The sequence below is a fragment of the Trematomus bernacchii genome, unplaced genomic scaffold, assembly GCF_902827165.1.
Source record: "Trematomus bernacchii unplaced genomic scaffold, fTreBer1.1, whole genome shotgun sequence".
Lineage (NCBI taxonomy): Eukaryota > Metazoa > Chordata > Actinopteri > Perciformes > Nototheniidae > Trematomus > Trematomus bernacchii.
The window spans coordinates 20,596,656-20,616,452 of record NW_022987973.1 but is presented as its reverse complement, the minus strand read 5'-3'; the positions used below and the strand labels follow the sequence as shown (position 1 = coordinate 20,616,452).

General features: G+C 40.6%; 2 protein-coding genes across 4 annotated transcripts in view; one reads left to right on the top strand and one right to left on the bottom strand.

Moving 5' to 3' along the window:
* Positions 1-4,770, top strand: part of LOC117471771 (C-myc promoter-binding protein-like) — a 62,462-nt gene extending 57,692 nt beyond the window's left edge. For all 3 annotated transcript variants that reach the window (XM_034116985.1, XM_034116984.1, XM_034116983.1), the window contains 3 exons: positions 566-728; positions 1,239-1,303; positions 1,970-4,770. In XM_034116985.1, the coding sequence (XP_033972876.1) occupies positions 566-728; positions 1,239-1,303; positions 1,970-2,106 (365 nt within the window). In that variant the 3' untranslated portion in view covers positions 2,107-4,770. The remainder of the gene's footprint in view (positions 1-565; positions 729-1,238; positions 1,304-1,969) is intronic.
* Positions 4,771-6,657: 1,887 nt separating this feature from the next.
* On the bottom strand, positions 6,658-18,703 carry LOC117471578 (sodium/potassium/calcium exchanger 1-like). The gene is made up of 9 exons (XM_034116687.1): positions 18,633-18,703; positions 16,876-18,009; positions 13,990-14,148; positions 13,006-13,114; positions 9,757-9,908; positions 9,434-9,685; positions 9,008-9,097; positions 7,909-8,075; positions 6,658-7,082 (listed from the first exon to the last, which is right to left on the bottom strand). Exons 2-9 carry the CDS (start codon positions 17,866-17,868, stop codon positions 6,833-6,835), a joined length of 2,172 nt encoding a protein of 723 aa, XP_033972578.1. The 5' UTR covers positions 17,869-18,009; positions 18,633-18,703; the 3' UTR covers positions 6,658-6,832.
* Positions 18,704-19,797: the final 1,094 nt, after the last annotated feature.

Genomic DNA, 19,797 nt, shown 5'->3' with positions numbered 1-19,797 from the left:
AAAAACACATGTCATTTGTTGATCCGCATCAAAAACATCAACTAATATATGTCAACAGGAAGTGGCTGTAGCATCACACGCCTTTCATTTATCATATGGTTTGGTCCCCTAAATCAAATGCATCATTATGCTAACAAAAACACATTATTTAGAAATTTTGTTTAATTTTTACACTTTGCAATTTGTATTTCCAGTAAGTATTTTTTGTCAACAATTTGCCAATATTAAATTAAAAGAATTCTGACTTGTATTTGTCTTAATTTAGATGATTTACTTTACCGTTTGCCAAAGAACAGTAAAAGTAATAAGAATGTCTCCATACAAGTCATGGTTTTATAAACATACCTCATACATCTATCTATTATAACTTGTTTTAACAGCAACAACATTGTTTTAAGAATATTGTTACCTTGAATAGATCTCCTGCAGTATTTGCCAAATGAATACTGCTTTATACGGTTACAGATACCCAGCCCAAAGTACTGAGTGAAACTGGAGGTTTATATTGTTTCATGTCTTCATCACTAGTATGAGTCAACGCTGAACTCTGTGTGTGTTTTGGCAGACGTGGGGTACCCTCTGTCCCGGCCGGTCCCGGAGGAGGAGAGGCCGTTCAGCGAGGAGCTGCTGCAGAGCGTGGTGAGGAGCATCCAGAGGAACGACCTGAGCCGGCCCATGGCCCAGCTGCTGCAGCTGCTGGGCACCACGCTGGGGGTCAAACGGCAGAGGTCAGCTCCACATGAGGCCTATTTATTCATTTCACCTCTTAAAAACACCTGTAGCAGCTTTAGGACGAGTCGCTGAGAGGCTGATGTCGGGCCTGCTTGGCTTTGAAGAAGTAATGCTGGAATCAAAAATATATTTAACAATTCTTAATTTACCGAAACATTATCAACTGTCAACAAAAACATGGTCAGAATAATCACAGCTATTTGCAGCCAACACAAATACAGCAACCCTCTCTTCCCACACCTCACACAGGTGAACAGGGGACTACATCTACTTTAGAGTTCCGCCCATTTCCATATGACCATGTGTGATAATATTACAAACACTGACCAATACCAAGATACTAACCATCGCAAATCATATTACATTTACAGCTAAATTAAACCCTTTGAGTTGATTTAGGACTCCTTCAGTATTAATCACAGATGTGTTGGTTATTAATGAAACAAAAACACTTTGAGAAAATACTGATATTGTGATGTCCTTTAACCTTGACCTTTCACCCTCAGGAGTTTGTACAGAGACATCCTCTTCCTCTCCCTGGTGGCTCTGGGAAAAGATAACATCGATATTGGTGAGCCATTATTTATGTTTTAATCATTACACTATGTCTCTTATTCAAACTTCAGAGATACCTCACATACCGTTATTTCACATCAGTGTGACTCATTCAATGTAATGTTTACTGTATAGAATTAAGTTCCAGGATGAAATATGAAATAACATTGCAAGAAATGTATTTAAACCTAGATTAATAGTTGTTGTTTTTCAGCCAGTAAACACAACATAGACATACAGTATTATCATCTTTTAAGTTCATATGACAAACATGTGAGCAAGCAGTTACCTGGACACACATCCAGCGGGTTCACAGCAACATTAGATTTCTTTGTTCAAATGGTTTATGAATACTCCCTCCCATTAAACTCTGCTGTTTCGCTCCTTGTCTTTAGCCATCAGATGTTGCACTATGTTCCCCAGCTAGCCTCTAACAGTGTTAGTTCATGAGTTGGCGCTGAGCAGGAAGTGGATTGTTGGAGCTTTTTTGTTAAAAAAACATCAACTGAAAACGACTTATTATCAAAAAGTTGCCTAAAACCAAAGTAAGGAGCAAAAACACAACAACACAAGCTCCATAGATTTGAGAGGATGTCAACAATGATCACTACATGCAATAGAAATATACAAGAAACATGTATTTTGTATATTGTAATAACGCCGATGTTTCCTCTCCCTTCAGACGCATTTGATCGAGAGTACAAGCTGGCGTACGACCGCCTCCTGCCGAGCGTAGTGAAGCTGACCCACAACTGTGACCGCCCCCCCAGCACCGGGGTCATGGAGTGCCGCAGGACCTTTGGGGAGCCTTACCTGTAAACACACACACACACACACACACACACACACACACACACACACACACACACACACACACACACACACACACACACACACACACACACACCAGGATGAACTCTCCTCACCCCACATCATCGCTTTAAGACGAGCTCAGGAAACCTGTTGGAGACTGTGAATGTTTTTGAAACTCTGCGAGGGATCATAAAGATAGTCAGCGTCACGTTGCCTGAAACTAAAAACAGTTTTACAAACTCTATCTCTTTAACTGAAGGAAAGACCACTCGCCCCGCTCATCAACAAGTTCATGCAGTTTGTTCCCGTGAAAATGACTGTAAATACACAGCAGTAGAGGGTTTTTTAAATGCATTTATATTGTGCAGTCATACAGCATATGAAGACTAATCAGCAATATTTTAACTTGAACTCTATTTATACAAAGTAAGCTTTATTTATTGTAGTGTCTTGTTTTTGTCGGGCCTTGAAAGTGTTATCGTTGTCGTCGGGCGTTTCTTGCCTCGCAGGTTAAAATGTGGCAGAATGGATTTAGTGTTTATAATTGATGATTAGGAGGAAAGTAAAAAATACCGCTGGAAAAATCCGCAAATTCATAGAAAATGAATCGGAGGATTTGGGCCGCTGGAAAAGGGTTAGCAGTGGGCTCTAAAAAGACATCTTGAAAAGCGTAATTCACAAATGTTCAACATAATTCAGAAAAAGGAGGAACCGCTTTATAAACTGACAGATAACCAGCCGTTAGTTGCGGCCCTAATTTAAATGTTTCAAATCCACTTTTTTAAATCTGCCTTTAATGTCGGTCCAGGGTCTGAAGACAAACGTTCGCTTTGCTTCTCAAACCAGTTTCTCTACTTCTCTATGTGTGACTTTGATGCAAAGGTTCATTCCTCAACATATTTAGTTTGTTTACACACCTGTCTTTAACTTTATCAAAGAAAAGTTTTCGTCTAGGTCAGGGGTGTCCAAACTACGGCCCGGGAGCTATTTAGAATGTGCCCGCAGTAAAGTATGATGGAATATGGCCTCTAGTGAGGGGCCCGGCCCTTCGTATATCTTTCTCTATGTGGCCCTCGGTGAAACATGTTTGGACACCGCTGGCTTAGCTATTGAGTTCACTTCACCAGTGGAGCGCTGCTGGACATATCGGTATTACTGCTCATCATGTGTGTACTAAACGTGCCGACTGTTCAGATGAATTCACTGACTCACCTCCTCATACAGAAGCTGCTCTGAACCCAACTGGTGTGTCAGCATATCCTCTATCCTGTGAGGAAACACATTCTGTCAGCCATGTTGGAGGTTTACTGTTCTTTAAGTCGCATAACGTCGGAGTTTCATTTTGTATCATTATTTGAGTCAGTTACTACACCAAAATAATATCTCACACCACTACAACAGAGGACAAGAGCACGTTTTTGCAGAACGTCCCAAAAACTTTATTTGGAAGTTGTTTGTTGGTAAAACCCAGAAGAAGAAGCTTTACCCATAAATATATCATATTTTGAATTTACATGCACTTAACCAGCCTCTGAATGTTCAGCCTGTGACGGTGAATGACTTAAATCTGCTCCTCACTCACTGAGGGCTCACACAGCCTGAGGAGCTCCGAGATGTGTTTGAGTATTGCACCTGAAGGTGGATTCTGTGGTTTCTGAATTTTTCGAGATTTTATGATTGTAATTGATTTGTGTTTTTATATAAAATCAAAAATGGATCCTCATATGCCCAAAGGAAATGCTAATGAGGCAGACAGGACTTAATGTGTGCTGCTACATGTGTACGTGAACCACTTTGACAATGTTTCTAGAACCCACTGTCTCAAACATGATGCTGTCACTCTGTAGTTAATCCTCCATTCGAATGCATCACAAATGCAGAAATGTCAAAATTGAAACTTCATCAATTTCCACCCCACCCCACCCCCCACTGTTTTCTTTAAAAAAACGATTTTGATTCAATGAACTAAAAGGCATTTAATATTCTGTTCAATGTGTCCTCTGAGGGGTGGATATCTGTGATGGATGAACAGTTCCATTTAACATGAAGTATTTAATGACAAGTAATGTTACATGATGAGGTTTCGAAAATAACAAACGTCTTTGTACACATCTGCACATATCTACTTCTGCATTTTTAAAGCTCATGTTCTGACTGTATTTCTATAAAAACTAATGGAGAGGAGACACATTTTAGACACGTTATTAAAGTTTTAAAAGGATTCTGTGAGGGGAAATGATACCAAATACATTTTGAACTGGATCCAAGCCGGAGATTAACTACATTTGTTATTGTTTTCTGAATGTTAATCTAAGTGACTGCCGCCATGGTTGAAGGAGGACCCTCGAGTCTAAACTCTTGACGGTCTCATGAATGTCAACCATGTGTGTGATCTGTGGAAAACGAACTGGAAGTTGCACTTTTCCTCTGGAGAGTGAGAGGAGAGGACTGCGATGTCAGCTGCTGGAAAGAAAAAAGCTGCCATCCATCTGTGGATATTTGTCGTGTTTAAAGCTGTACAAAGTGAATGATTTTGCAGGATCTGGGGCCATGTACATTTTGAATTGTTAGCCCTTTGTAGAAATCACATTTTATAACATGTGGTGGCGGTTCTGTACAGCAACCAGATCCACAGACTGTTTATCTGTAAATAAAATCACTTACACTCATTGTTGGCTTTGTGTGTTCTTTTTAGGAATTACTAGTACAATAACTACTTTATTATATTTCAAAAGGTTTTTTTGAGGTGTTTTTTTCCTACCTGTGGAACAGGGACGGGCAGGTGTATATATTGCATTGAAATGTGAATTTTCAATACTTTAAATAAGCTACATTTTAATCGCCATTGCAATTATTTTGTCATAAATACACATGATGCATTTCGGTGAGGCATAAAACTAAAACATAGTTTTATTATTCTTCGATAAGGTGACTTTAATGTATGCTTTATACTGACATTATGTCATGGTGCAGGGCAAAAGCAACATAAGACTAGCGTGTTGCCTTTCTAGGAGCTTTTTAACATTAGCGTGCTAAAATCATAAATGTCAATATCCAATATATTACCCGTACTATGACTTTTATATTGAATTGTATGAAAGACTACAATATGACTATTTTTTTAGGATATTTAACGATAAGAATAATAGTTATTTTATGACATTCCATATTATCTTTTTGTATACTATGACATGATTTTAATGACAGTATGATACAACATTTTAATTGCATATTATATTACTTTTTGACATACTATACTATGTTTTCATGTTATTTTATGACAGGGTTAAGGCTATATGAGTTTTTTTACATACATAATAATGCTTTTATATATTTATGACATACTATAATGTGATTTTTGAATCACATTTTTAAATGACATTTTTATTTCACACTAAAATATGGCTTGTATTTTTCATGAAATACTATACTTTTGTAAAAATAATTAATTTAAATACACTTTAATGACTGTGATGACATACTACTATGAACAAAGCATTATTGAACACAGCTTCACTGTTAAAAAAATAATTTATTGCAGCATGATATTTTAATTTTAAATACTGATAGTTTCTCATCAATAATACATATTTGCATCCACTTCAATCCAACAACAGATTTTAACAAGACAGTAACATCTGACGGTGACACCTGAGGGTTTTCCTCACAGCTAAGACAGTCCGAAACACACATCACTGTTCCTCTCCCCCACAGGATGGTGTCAACATGAACGATTTCCTCTCACAGAAACCTTCTTCTCTGCACTGAACAAACACTGAATACAGCACGGTTTAGAGAGAACACTAGTCATACAGAATGGAGTTGCATCCAGCAGTTTTAAAGAGACGCTCACTGCTGTAACGGATTCATCTCTTTAAGTCACTGCAGCATTATGATGACAATATCAGAGAAACACTGCACACACAAACTCTTACACACCTTGATGAAATGATGTTTTCAATTAGTTTCTAGTACAGTTTGATTGTGAATCTTTTTTGTTGATAATTGAGCAGGCACATCCAAATATATCCAGTAGCTGGGAGGCTGCCCACCGTACTGAATGCATGTCAGTGACATGTAATGCTACTGTAGAGTTTAACTTGAATCAGAAAATGTATCTTAATCTTATCTAAAAACATTATTTTTTTAGCCCAAAGTTTTATAGTCTGACGTACATTTGTAGCAAAAGGACTAATTTCTACACCATGACAGGCAGGTACAGGAGAGCAAAACACTGCAGTTGTTTAAAGTGAGTAAACTTAAAGAGGAAGTCCACAGTTGTTTCTTCTTTTTGCACACATAATCACAGATGCTTCTTGGGATACGATGTTAAAACATTTCTACAGATATTGTGTTTAATATGTGTAAAGCTTGAAATTATCTCAGAACATGTGTTTTTTTTTACTGTATATCAAGATATTGTTAAATAACTTTGATTTATTTTGTCAAATGTAATATAATCAATAAACAGTTTGAAACATGGCCGCCTAGGGCTTCCGTACATTTCAAACACTCAAATAAAGTGGGGACAGAAAAGTAGCTTCTGGTGAATGTAACAGTATGATGTTAAATTATGTTGAGGGTGGATTTTGTCTTCCTCATTACTGCTCTTTTACTGTTTCTACAATGTGGCTACTGTGCCTCAGCTCAGCTCTTGACACCAGGCTGGGTTCTCCTATGTAACACCCTCGGTACACTGATCCAGTCTGCATGTTCTACGTCACGTGTGGCTTCAGATGGAGATGGGGCAGATGAGAATGCGATCCTCCAGCATGACGCTGAGCACGAGGAACACGAAGTACAGAGCGAACATGGTGAGGCCCAACATCCGGCTCATCTTCCAGCGACACACAGCGATGGAGATGATGACGAAGAGGAGCATGATGAAGAGCAGCACGATGGCGCAGAACAGGCCGTTGGAGCTGACGGTCACCGGCTCCCCGTTGTGTAACAGAGTGTAAATGAGCCACGGCACCGGCAGGCTGAAACCAGAGGGGACACACCGACAGGTTTCTATCCAGTTCTAGGTTCACACACTGTCTGACATCTGATAGCAGTGGAAAACACATTTAATCTCTACTTAAAGGTCACATACTATGCTATATTTGAACGATATATTGTAGGGCCATATCTATACAAAACATGTCTCTGAAGTGTTTTGCTCAAAATACCAAACAGATCACCCATTGTAGCCATGCCTCATACCCCTCTATTTCAGCCCGGTTACTAAAGTGCTGACTCTGGGTCTGTAGAAGGCTGTCTACCAGCAGAAACTCAGCTAAACGCTGCAGTGATGAAACACCATATCATGTTCCAAACCACATCAAGGATTGTTTCTGAAACAGAATGGAGCTCAAACGCTTTTTCTCTCTCGCGGGTTTACCACAAGGTGAGCTTTTATATCCTGCTTCTTTACACATACTCTCTCCAGTACAGCTTAGCTCTGAGTGTTAGCGATGCTTGCTAATGTAAACACAGACAACATTACTTCCAAAACACGTTGCGCATTGTTTCTGATAGGTTGGGGCGGAATGTCGCCAGGAGTTCAACGTAAAGCCAGCCCACATTTGAGTAATGTTGTCATGACCGCAGCAAATCTGGATCAGCTCCGTTGTACCCCCATTTTTAGAGATGTGGGTAAGGAGTTAAAGAGAGGTTTGTATTTTCTGACACTTTGTGAGTCTCCTTACACGACAGGGACACATATTTATGAATAAGAGACATCAAAAAGTGCATTTTGCATAATAGGTGACCTTTAAATTGACTAATTCCATGTTATGTTACTTCATACTTCTACTCCAAGCTCACCCTATAGTGATGTCGAAGATGTTACTGCCCACTGAGCTGGACACGGCCATGTCCCCCAGACCTTTCCGGGCCACGATCACACTGGTGATGAGGTCTGGGATGGAGGTCCCGGCTGCCAGGATGGTGAGGCCCATGATCTCCTCAGAGATGCCCACGGTCTCTCCCACCTGAAACACAAGAAACAGCGCGTCAATGCCCTCTCAAGTAAAGCAAGGTAACTCTTATTGTAACTAAAAATAAATGTTCTCTTTTACGTCAAATATTACACTTTGTTTTTTCTACATATCATACAAAACAGATTTTAAATGGGTGAGCATTAGAGATGCTGGTAGCCAGATTGAGCTAAATTAAAGGTAGGGTAGGTAAGTTTGAGAAACTGGCTCGAGATACACTTTTTGTTATATTCCATGGAATGCTCTTAACATCCCGATAGCAATGAATATTTTAAGTGCTTTGACAAAAAATCCATAAAAAAATGTCATCTGTGGAAGCCGTAGTACTGTAAAAAGCACGACCAATCATTTTAGCCGGCCCGGCTAAAATAACTGGATGGCCTACCTGCCTGTCTGCCTTCCATCTGTGCACAAACTTATCTCGTGCCCTCATTGGTCATGTGCGCGTTCGTGTGTGTTGGAGGAGGGGCTCTGTAAGGAAGTGGCAGATTTTCTCCGGTTGTGTATTTTCAAATTCTAGCGCACTCGAGCTGGTTTCTCAAACTTACCTACCCCACCTTTAAGACCGAGTCAGGCTAACGTTTGCCCCTTTGTTTCCAACAGTTTTCAACTGTTCTTTTCCTTTAAGTCCTTGAGTTGCAGGAGTTTGCTTATTAGATCAGCGTTAAATCAAACCTCAATTTCAGAAAGTAGTTTAGAATAGTACTTAAAGTTTATTTAACATCACAGACAGCCATCGACTGAATTGGGACTCAATGTTATCCTTTATCATTTCATCCTAATTATTATAAACTGTTAGCAGTTCAGTGTTTTCTTGTAAAACCGTTCTGTGTCATTAAACTGGATGAAACATTTTCTACACTCAAAACCAACATGTCACTCTGGTTTTGAGTTTCTCTAAACATGACTATGAAGGGTTAACCAACCTGATGAGCCCACCACACCATCAGGTAGGAGAAAACTCCGATCCACAGGATGGAACCGATAAACGTGACGGGAAAATACCGCCTGGACGCCTGAAAATTACAAAACATGTTCAGATAAACTGACACTGAGACCTGTATCAAGATGAAATAATAAAGTCCTTTAGATAAACATGTCAAACTCTCTTTTATGTCGGTGATAAGATGTGTTTGTTTTCATAATGGGACTGTTTATTTATTTGGCTTCCAGCTCCTCCACAAACACAAGAGCTTTGGTAATATAACCAAACACCTGTCTGGAGATACGAGAACAACTGTAATGTCAGACAAAGTGGAGAAAAAGCACAATACTCAGCTCTGAGATGTGTAAAAGTAGATGTAAGAGGTAGATGTGAGTAGGTAGAGGTTGAAGATGTGGTTGCTACTCACCAGGTTGCGGACGTCGGGCAGCGTGAGCCACAGCGGGAACACGATGGGCAGCAGGAACAGGTAGGTGGCCTGCTTGCGTCTGGTGTCGGGCCACTTTAAAGACAGCGGTTCACTCTCCTCCTCTTCTTCTTCCTCCTTGTTTTCCTCATCGTCAAGGTCATCACCTTCACTCTCATCGGAGTCTTCACTTTCCTCGTCACCACACTCATCCTCAGTGCTGCCCTGAGAGCCCTCTGACCCCCCCGCTGCCGCCTGCAGGTGAAAGGACACCAGTGAAATGTATTCGAATATTTGTGAATGCTAGTCATTATTTCTCTGCATACCTTCGACTCGTCTGGCTGGTCGGCCGTCTTTTCCCTCGTCTCTTCTTCTTTCTTTTGGGGCTGTGAGGTGGACGGCTCAGCTGCAGCTCCCTTTGGTGCTCCAGCAGCAGCATTAGCATCAGTGGCTAGCTCAGTTAGCTTCTGGTCAGCATCTGGAGAAAGAGGAAGAAAACGCAGTATTACAGGGAGATATAGTTTTTTTTTAAACTAGCATAGTAGTTTGAATATCTTATACAAGCTGCTTAAAACTAATGTTTTAAAGTGAGAAAGAAACAAAGAAACAGATCATAATAATCTCTATGAAATTATAGCATTCATTTAAGTTTAACTGAGTAGAGCTTGAACACATCGTAATGTAACTCAAGGCAACTTCTGTTAATGTTAGCAAAACAGTACCGTGCTGCTCACTAGCTGCTACAGCTAACGTTAGCTGATGCCAACATTAACATAGCACTTTAACTTCAGACCTTTGCATGGGCCCCAACATGATTATGCTGTGTGAGCCAGTATCAAGTGCAAGTGGGAGTGATTGGAGTGTTGGGAGCAAAACATGTTCCAGTAATGGAGGAAAAAAGGATTCACACACACACGCAGACACACACACGCAGACAGACACACACGCAGACAGACACACGCAGACACACACAGTCCCATCTGTATGTTAATCATTAGGCTGATTGATTCAGGCTCCTTAAGGCCTCTCCAGACTCCCTGCAGCTCCACTTTGCTCTGCCCCTCAGAATCTGAAGGATCTCATTACTCCACACAAACACAACCTCCTCACCCCCGCACAGTCTTTAAAGATTCATACACCACCAATATTTTATATCAGTGCTGCACATTCACACCTTTAAACAAGAAATACCACAAGAAGACACAGAACATGCCTGATGTCTACATTTACCTTTTTAAAAAGAGAAATATCTATACATCTAATTTCTGTATATAAGATAAGATAAGATATACTTTGTTGATCGCGAATTGGGAAATGTTTTCGTTGCAGCAGCATGTAAAACAAGTACTGCACATCATTAGAATTTATAGTGGAAAATAAACAATATAAACATAAAGGATAAAAATGCTTTATGCTATGCTATATGCTATAAATAAACGTGTTGATTATTTATTCACCTCCTGTCAAAAGGGAAAACAAATAAAGCTTTAAACAACTCCTAAAAAATAACTTTATCTTGTTTAATAAATACAGAAAGATGTAAGGTATATGATGTTCTTAGTTACATGGTTGAAAATAATAGAATTTGAGATTAGGGCTAGCTGCTAGCTATGCTACTTTCTTTGTGCTTAGCTAGGCTAATTCACTTCCCGCAATTATCTCATGAAATGAGTTATATCTTCTTATCTGACTGCAGGCTTTAATCAAAATGTCCCCTTACAAAGGTGTTAGTGTCCAACATTAAACTCACCTTCAGAGACGCCATGATGGGACTTGCTCTCTAATTTGCCCGTGACCGGGACTTTCAGAGGCTTTACTTTGTTCTTCGCTGCAATCAAGAGAATCACTGCTCAAATACAACATGGAGACTTTTTATATGAGAGATACTTTGTCCATGCCAATGCTGTGCAACCAAACCAACATGCCTTACACTCACACTCCGGCACTTTTGTAAAAGATTGTCTCACAACATTACAGTAACTACTGGATGCAAACACAGGAACATGCAACCATCTAATGTCACATTCACAACCAGTACGGCAGCCTGGACTGACCACAACAACAATATCCACAAACACAACAACAACAGCCAGTCTTACCTTTCTTCTGTACTGACCCCTCCCCTCTAACATCACCATTAAAGGAAGTCTCTGATTGGCAGGAATACATGCCATTATTAGTCTTCCACAAGTATGTGACACTTTAATAACATGCATCTACAGTAGAGATAAAATGTGCTTTTTGAAATGTATTTTTGATCAGACAATGAAATAAAGCTGGAATGGGAAATAAATGTGCTCCCACAGATTCCAAATTGTAATCCAATAATTGTTTAACCATCTCAAAACGGGGGACAGGGTTGAATTTGAGAATGAAGAGTACAATCACGACAGGACACACGACAGGGAACAGAACCAGGTGACATCTAGTTGGCGCTCTTACCTCTCCTGGCTTTCCTCAGGCCCGGTGTTTTCATGGCCCCTCTAAGGGCTGCCTCTACGGATGGAAACGCACAGCAACCATTTTCACTTCTGAGCCATCGTACTTTTATTTGCAGTTGACTGCACATAGTGTCCCGTCAAACTGATGAATCTGTGCTGATGTCCAACACTCTACTTCCAACTATAGTTAGAGATTTTCTACAATTCCTTTTCCATTACAATAGAGATAGCCTGGACCATGATTGATCATCAGATAAAAAGCGGGGTTTTACAAAGCATCTCTCCCTGTTTAATTTGAAAAGACCAACACACAAATCCAAGACGACTCAGAGGATTTTCTGTTGCCAGACACGTCTCCAACTGACAAAACTATCCGGATGTGATGTGCCTTTGATTGACCAGTTATCGACAATAAAATAAAATAAATCATCTGCATCGCCAGGGACACACGAACAGCTGTTAACGTATGGTAATGTGTGAATGTTTATTTAAATACTTAAAAGGAAAAATAAGCTTAAAGTGTACTTCTACATACATTTTTACCACTTGCTGTTAAGTCGGTCTTTTACAGGTTTTACATGTTAAAAGAGTCAGTCCAACACTAAAACGTTGAAAGTAGCTCCATCCCGCTGCTTCACTGGCTCCACAGAGATAAAGAGCTCGGTCTGCTAGCACGCTGGCTCTTATCCAGCTTTTATTAGCCTGTATTGAAAAGCTGATTAAGGATCAGCGGTGGCCGAGTGCTGTGAGAGCGAGGGAACAGAGGCCCGGCAGTGTGAGGACGGGCTGAAGGTCGCGAGGGTTCATCACGTTACCCTGACTGACAGGAAGGGACAGGACACTCAGACCAGGACAGAGCTGAGTCACTGCATAATAGTTGATCAAGCAAAGTTGATTGATAAATTAACAAAGTTACATCCAGCTTCTTAGATTTGTTTCATTTTGTAACACATGATATTAATTTGATTAATTGATATAAAGCAGCATTCTTAATAAAAGTAATTACCTACCTAGCACTATTGCATCCAGACTAACCTACCTTTCTTTTTGATCAACTCTATATCCACATTACGACCACCAGGTTTGCAGATGCTATCTTGTTACTGCAGAAACTATTGTTGGTTTGGTTGTTACCTTCTCTCAGAGGGTCCAGTGTGTGGATCATCAGCTGGAAGATGGTGCTCCTCAGCGAGGTGTTGTGGAGGGAGGCCGAGCTGCCGCCTCGCTGCAGGATGGGACGCACCTGAAAGGGCAGAAGATACACAAGTCGAATCAGGGCAAACCTTGGAACCGTAATAGCACCAATATATACACTGAAACATTTTAAGAGACCTATCCAAATGCTTCTTAAATCTCAATCTCTACATGTATGGCAGCCATTCCATTCCAGTGTCTGTTGAATTCTAACAGAGAAATGTTGTCACTAGTTTATAGAATAAAATAAAGAAATTGGAATTTTACTCAAGCACATACCTATAAAAAGCAAAACCAGAGAAACTGATTATGCTGCAGTAGTCTCTTCATTTTTTTTTGCAAAATACAAATAGTATTTGTATTGGCTGCTAAAATGGAAAACTACCATCATCACTCTCGGTTCACTTGATAGTTTGCTAAAGTTGCTTAAAAAAAAGCACCCTTTTGTAATTCTCCAAATGATGAAGCATAGTGCTGACGTAAAAGGAAATACAATTATATAAAAAATGTTGGCTGCTTTAAGTTGTTAGCATGTCTGGCTAACATGCTAGCTAGCTACAGCAGCGTCTTAGCATTACCTCCAACGCTTAGCGAAGCAACTATAGACAACTTTGCAAGTAAAGGGGAATAGAGGTGAAATATTCATTTTGAATAACCATGTGAACAGCTTAGCAGTGATATTGTTGTAAACAGTAAGAATAAAAAGCCTACTGATGTAGCAACAGTAACTAAAAGAGGCAGAAATAATCAAGCAGTCGATTAGCCAAAATCTGACATACACAGAGGAGCATTTCACTGAGTTAATAAAGGAGTGCAGTAAAGGGGGATCTTGAACACTGGTAGATTGTTAATAAATGACCGAAATATATTTTATGACACGTCCTTTCAGTGTACACAAACAAAACAAATGTATTTTTTTGGTACCCTGAGTCTTTCTTTGTCCTCTTGGGGGTCTGATGGTGGTTTGTTGCCTCGAGGAGTGCTGGGAGCAGGTTCAGGTTCTCGTTTGGACACTTCTTCAGCTTTGAGTGCAGGAGGAGCAGCAGAGGTAGCAGCAGGAGGAGCTGGTGGAGCTTCACTCTCCTGTAAAGTCAATGAAAACTTAATCAGTTAGTAGCACCTCAGTCATTCAGGTTTTGTGCATGCAAATACAACATTTTGTTTGTTTCATAGTGATCGAACTGGAAACGTATTCTGCATTACATATAAAGTTGATTTTCATCTCCAAAAATCCCACATATAATGTAATCCTGATCGTGAATCCTGTTCTGAAACTCAGAGTAAGATTAAATCTGATTGTGTCACTGGGTATGAATCAGAAGGACTGTACAGTAATCCTATCACTCCATTATATGAGTTTCTCGCTGTCAGCAAAATATCCCATCACCAACTTTAATCTTTAAAGTGGATCCTGCTCTATAACTGCATCCCAACATTTGAGTCAAAATCTAGTTTTGACACTTTCATTTGTTCTGCTGTTGCTTGGCTTAAATAGAGCAAACAGCAAAGCTCTCACTCGCTCTCAGGCTTTGTATTCTCGTTCTTTAAATCATCTCTTTTTGTGTGACAATTTGAGTTCTCCCGTCTTTAAACCTGCTCAATGTCACCTGTTCCAGAGCACATTTCTGAGGTTTCATCATATTTAGTCATAAGCCATGCACAATGTGCTACATGACATTAGGCAACATGGTCCCCTCAGTTTGTGGGCGAATAAAAAATCTGAAAAAATAAGAATTTCTCTTGTATTAAGGTACCTAAAAACCCAGCTCATCACTGACAAATAAAGCAACAATTGTTGGACCTGCAGGTAGATGCTAAAACAGGCAGCAGTTTATGTGACGTCATGAAATAGACAACATGATACACTACATGGAATGTTAGTTTTATGTCAGGAGTTGATATACGTTTATAATGGATATCAGCCTGCGTGAAGACCCTGAGGAAGTCATGGCAGTGATACAATTGCTGAATTAAATGAGCTGTTGAGCAGAATAAAATCAATTCCTAGTAAATTGCCTGGGAACAGATTTGCATCGTATGACAATGAAGCTAGTCACATCTTTTTTTCTTTATTATTTATTTTCATTTGATGTTTGTTTTGTTATTAATTCAGGTTTTTCGCCACTGTTTATTACAGTGTCTCCGGCTGCATGAGTCATCTCTCTCAGCAACATGATGCACGTTAACTTGGGTCCTATATTCAACAGGTATCCTCTGAACAGAGATAAGACTGTGAATGCTCAGAAAGGAACGTTTTTGAATAATGCATGTTTATTAAAATTCCTGGAAAAGTATGTTTTGAATTCCAGTCATTTTGACCCATTAATGTGGCAGCATGCCTCATTACGCCCAGTGTTTTCACGGAGGGAGCGCGTACTGACGGCAGACGTGCTTCAGGCTGAATGAAGAATGTGCTGGCGATACTTGAAATGCTGAAACACAGCTCTGCATGTTAATTGCAGGCTCAGACATTTACTGCTTTCTGTCAGCTGCAGGAAGCAGTTTAATGTGCAGGCCTTCTGCAAGTAAATAAGCCCATTCAAAATACATTATTACATTTCCCTTTATTCTACATCTCTACTCACTGGTAGTTCGGGGCTGTGACAGAAACAGAGTGACATTTAAATCACTTCCCCACTGTGACACGCTGTCTGTGACACCTGGAGTCCTTTCTGCTCAGCATCATCAAAGGATTTTGCACAAATACAGGCCATCACCTGCTCAGACCCACAAATCACTGTCCCTTTCTCACTGTATCTGAACAGGCAGCAGATCCAAATGTGGCCAGATGAAAGGGTGGAAAATATTCTGTGTACAATTGGAAGTCTGTCTGGTAAAAACTGCTCTGTGTTGTCCGCCTGTATCTTTTGTTTTATCTGTAAAAAATACTAAAATACCAAAACGAGCGATGCATTAATGCATCTTTGAATATTTGCTGATTCTCTACCATGTCTGTGGTAGCCGCAAGCCCCTTTTGAGAACATACATCTTAAAATCAGCTCATTGATATATGATGTGATTAAAAAAGCTGAATATTTAATTTGTTGTTAGGGCAATTGTTTGGGTCTTTTTTCAGCGGCAGATTCATCCACCTCGGGAGTATTTGTGGCACCATTAAGGTGTGTCTGATAGGCAAAAAATGTGTGTGATTTGATTGCTTGGTTTATTAAATCTTAGAAAACGGTTAAAAAAAATGCCCATCACAATTTCATATTCAAATGCTTTGTTTTATCCAATCAATGATCCAAAGATAATCAGCTTACTGTCACAATTGACTTGCTTCCTAGATGAGCTATAACCAGTTAATTTGTATTATTCTTTATATCTTTTTTAATAGGTTTGTAAAAAAGGTTATTCAAATGTTCTCTACCTTGATTGATCAAGTCAATTGACTAATCATGTTATCTCTACTTTAACCAGATCATTACAGATTCATTTTAGCTGTTTATAATCTGTCACATCACAGACAAATGTAAACAACAGCCACTGTAAAATCACGAGGATTGTCACTGTAAATATTTTAGTGTAGCAGGGATTTTAATTATTGAATGTATTGTACTGAAGGAGCCAAGTTGTGGCTGTAATCAGAAATGTGGAGCTGCAGCCATTGAAAGGGGAGCTGATAATTGAATTAATTGAGCTAATAAAACCTGATTTGATCATTAAATCAGCTTTTGTGGACGCAGACTAATAAGAACTCGGCTTGTTATTGACAACCTCGGCGTGAACACAAATCACTGTGTTGTTAATTGCATGATTTTTAATTTAATTTAACCAGAACATCCATCCAGATGTGTGACACTAACTGACCTTCTCTGGATCCTCCGCGGTCCACACCTTGACGATACTCATGTGCCTGTTGATCTGGGTCTTCACCGCATGCTCGATCTGACTGTTGAACTTCATGAAGCTCACGTAGCTGATGTAGCCCAGCACCAGCAGCATGCTCTCCCACCACAGGATCATGTTGTCCACAAAGAACACGATGAGCATGATGAGGTCCAGGGTGTAGAAGGTCACGTCTCTGAAGAGCGGCCACCAGGTCAGGTGCAGCATCTCCCGGGAGAAGATGGCGCACATGCCGATCACAAACAGGATGTTGAAGACGGCCGAGCCCACGATGGTGCCGATGCCCACGTTATTGTGGGAGATGAAGACGCCGATTAGGGAGGTGAAGAGCTCGGGGGCGGAGCCTCCAGCCGCCATGAAGGTTGCCCCCGCCACGTCTTCAGAGATCTCCAGTTTGTTGGTGATGACCTCCAGCCCGGGAACAAAGAACTCATCACAGACGATGGCCAGGGCGACAAACATGTAGACCATGCCCATGAGGTGCAGGACCACCCAGCCCTGCCGCCGCTGCGTCACTGTGAAGATGTCCGTTGGAAAACCGCTCTTCCTGTGAGGGGTGGTGGGGGGCGGTTGAGTCGGGGGAGGTTTGGGAGGTTGAGGATCTACGTAGATACACTGTTGGATATCTGTTCTGTTGACAACTATCACCGGAGGAGTATTGGTGCTCTCAAGTAAGACAACCTCCTCCTCCTTCGTCTCATTTGACCCTATCACCTCCCGAATGTTGACTTCCACAACATCATCATCATCACTATTCACATCTGCTCCGAGAGTGTGGTCCCTCTGGGCGGAGGCTCCAGGCTCTGACAGCCTTGCCTTCAGAGTCAGCGTGTAGACGAAGCACAGCAGCACACCTGAGAGGAAGAAGAGGAGGCGACTGCGCTTGAGTCTCCTCCTCGGGGGAGAGTGCACCTTCATTGCCCTCGTGGTCTTGACTCCAAACAGGAAGTTCATGTTGTCGGATGCATTGTTATTCTTTGATGGTTTCAACTCCGTAATGTGGCGGAAAGACGCCAATGGCCAATGGATAAGACACACACACACGGACAAGTGTGTTTCATCTTCTACAGCAGGCAGCTGCAACCTGTGGAAGGACTAGAAACAGAAAACAGTTGGAATCCCATCAGCATGAACATGTGTGTTATGTCCATTATGCTTGCATAGCTGCAGAGGAAAACCTACTGAAGAGAAGTGTGTGTGTGTGTGTGTGTGTGTGTGTGTGTGTGTGTGTGTGTGTGTGTGTGTGTGTGTGTGTGTGTGTATTAAAGGGGGTTCAGACAGCCACCTGTTACTATGGATACATAATCACGCAGGCTTGTGCTACTCTTAAAAAAGGAGTGAATTGAAGACACGTTGAAAAAATACCGAAATAATGCCGGAATGCTTCACAATAAATCAATAAAATACGAAATGGCCTCTGATTATTAGTATTAATAATCAGAGGCAACAGCTCTCGGAAACAACGAGATGAAATGCCCGCGTGCAATAATCGATCATTAATGCTACAATAATTAACCCAGCTCGCAGTGCATTAATAGCAATAAAACAAACACATCTGAGAACAGCAAGGGCGTGTTCAGGTTTAAATGTGAGGCCAGCGCGGATTATATCATGTAAAGTCCACACAAACCGGTAAATGATTCCTTCAACATCCAAAAATATCAACAAAAGGACAATAAAATCCAGAAAGCTGTTGTTAAGCGGGGTGCGGGTCCTACCTGTTGCGCGTGCTGCTCGCTCCCTCGCCGCTGCACACGTCCCTCCAGCTGTGCGTAACGGACGCAGAGATGCTGACTCCGGGGTTTTGGGGAGCTACAAGGGCGCACAGCATGTCAGGGCTTGGACGACGGTCAGCATAACGCAGTTAAGAGGATTAGGAGCCGAACACCTCTCACCTTCCTCCTCGCACATAACGCTGTATCAATACAGCAACATTCAAAGTGTGGTGGTGGTTCGGGGTGAAACCTGGGAGGGGGCTCTGCGGGCGATGCCTGTTTGCTGTTCAGAGGCTGACAGGAGGGGTTTGGTCCTTAGTTAGGGTGTGGTCAGGTGAAGTCTTATTTTAGGGGTGTGGAGGATTGAATGTATTCGTGTAATGAAAGTGCAGAACATGAGCATGTATGTTGGAAAACAAGTGCGTCTTGGCTTAGTGGGAAAATATTTGCCTCAGTGATAATACACAGTATTTTCAATGGAAAAATGTCCAATGTTTACATATGGAAATAAGACTTTACTATTGTTACAACATGACAATATTTAGAAACTCTTTTTTTTAATCTTTTTTTTTAATGCAGGTTTCTTTTTTATCTCAAATTTCAATTTAAGTTAAGTTTGAAGAATTTGGACTGTGATTCAAGTTGAGTTAAAGGAAGAATTCATTAACAATAAGTAATATTGAATGGGACCTCCTTTCCATTGTCAAAATGTACAAAAATAAAATAAGCATAACAAAAATATGAAACATGTTTCATTACACCCAGTCCCTGTTCACTCACACAAGTCTTCACTTATTCCTTATATTTAAGTCATCTGCTGAGAAGCCAAATGACTTTCACCAATATGTCCAAATTATGATTATAAAGGCTTAAACTGTACCGCCCTGACGGAACAAAAGAAGGTGAATACAGCCACAGAGAAAACGTCCAATCAGGCAAAGTGAAAACCCCTGTGGCTGGGGGCTTAAAGAGTGGCAGGGGGCAAACGCTCACTAAATAAATTACACTGATGAGACATTCTTTGACCCGTTATGTCGCCTTGAAAAGAATCCAGAATGGTTCTGAAATGGAAACATTTTCATGACATTTTAATACGTTTGAATCTCCAACAACATCCATCCTTTCCTATTTGCAGCGAAATGTAAAACAATTAATTAAACTTTTTTTT

Coding starts and splice junctions, on each gene's coding strand:
- LOC117471578 (XM_034116687.1), bottom strand. CDS start 17,868: ATGAACTTCCTGTTTGGAGTCAAGACCACGAGGGCAATGAAGGTGCAC. Junction 14,149..16,875: donor CCGCGGAGGATCCAGAGAAG/GTCAGTTAGTGT, acceptor TTGACTTTACAG/GAGAGTGAAGCTCCACCAGC. Junction 7,083..7,908: donor ATCTTCGACATCACTATAGG/GTGAGCTTGGAG, acceptor CTCTGGTTTCAG/CCTGCCGGTGCCGTGGCTCA.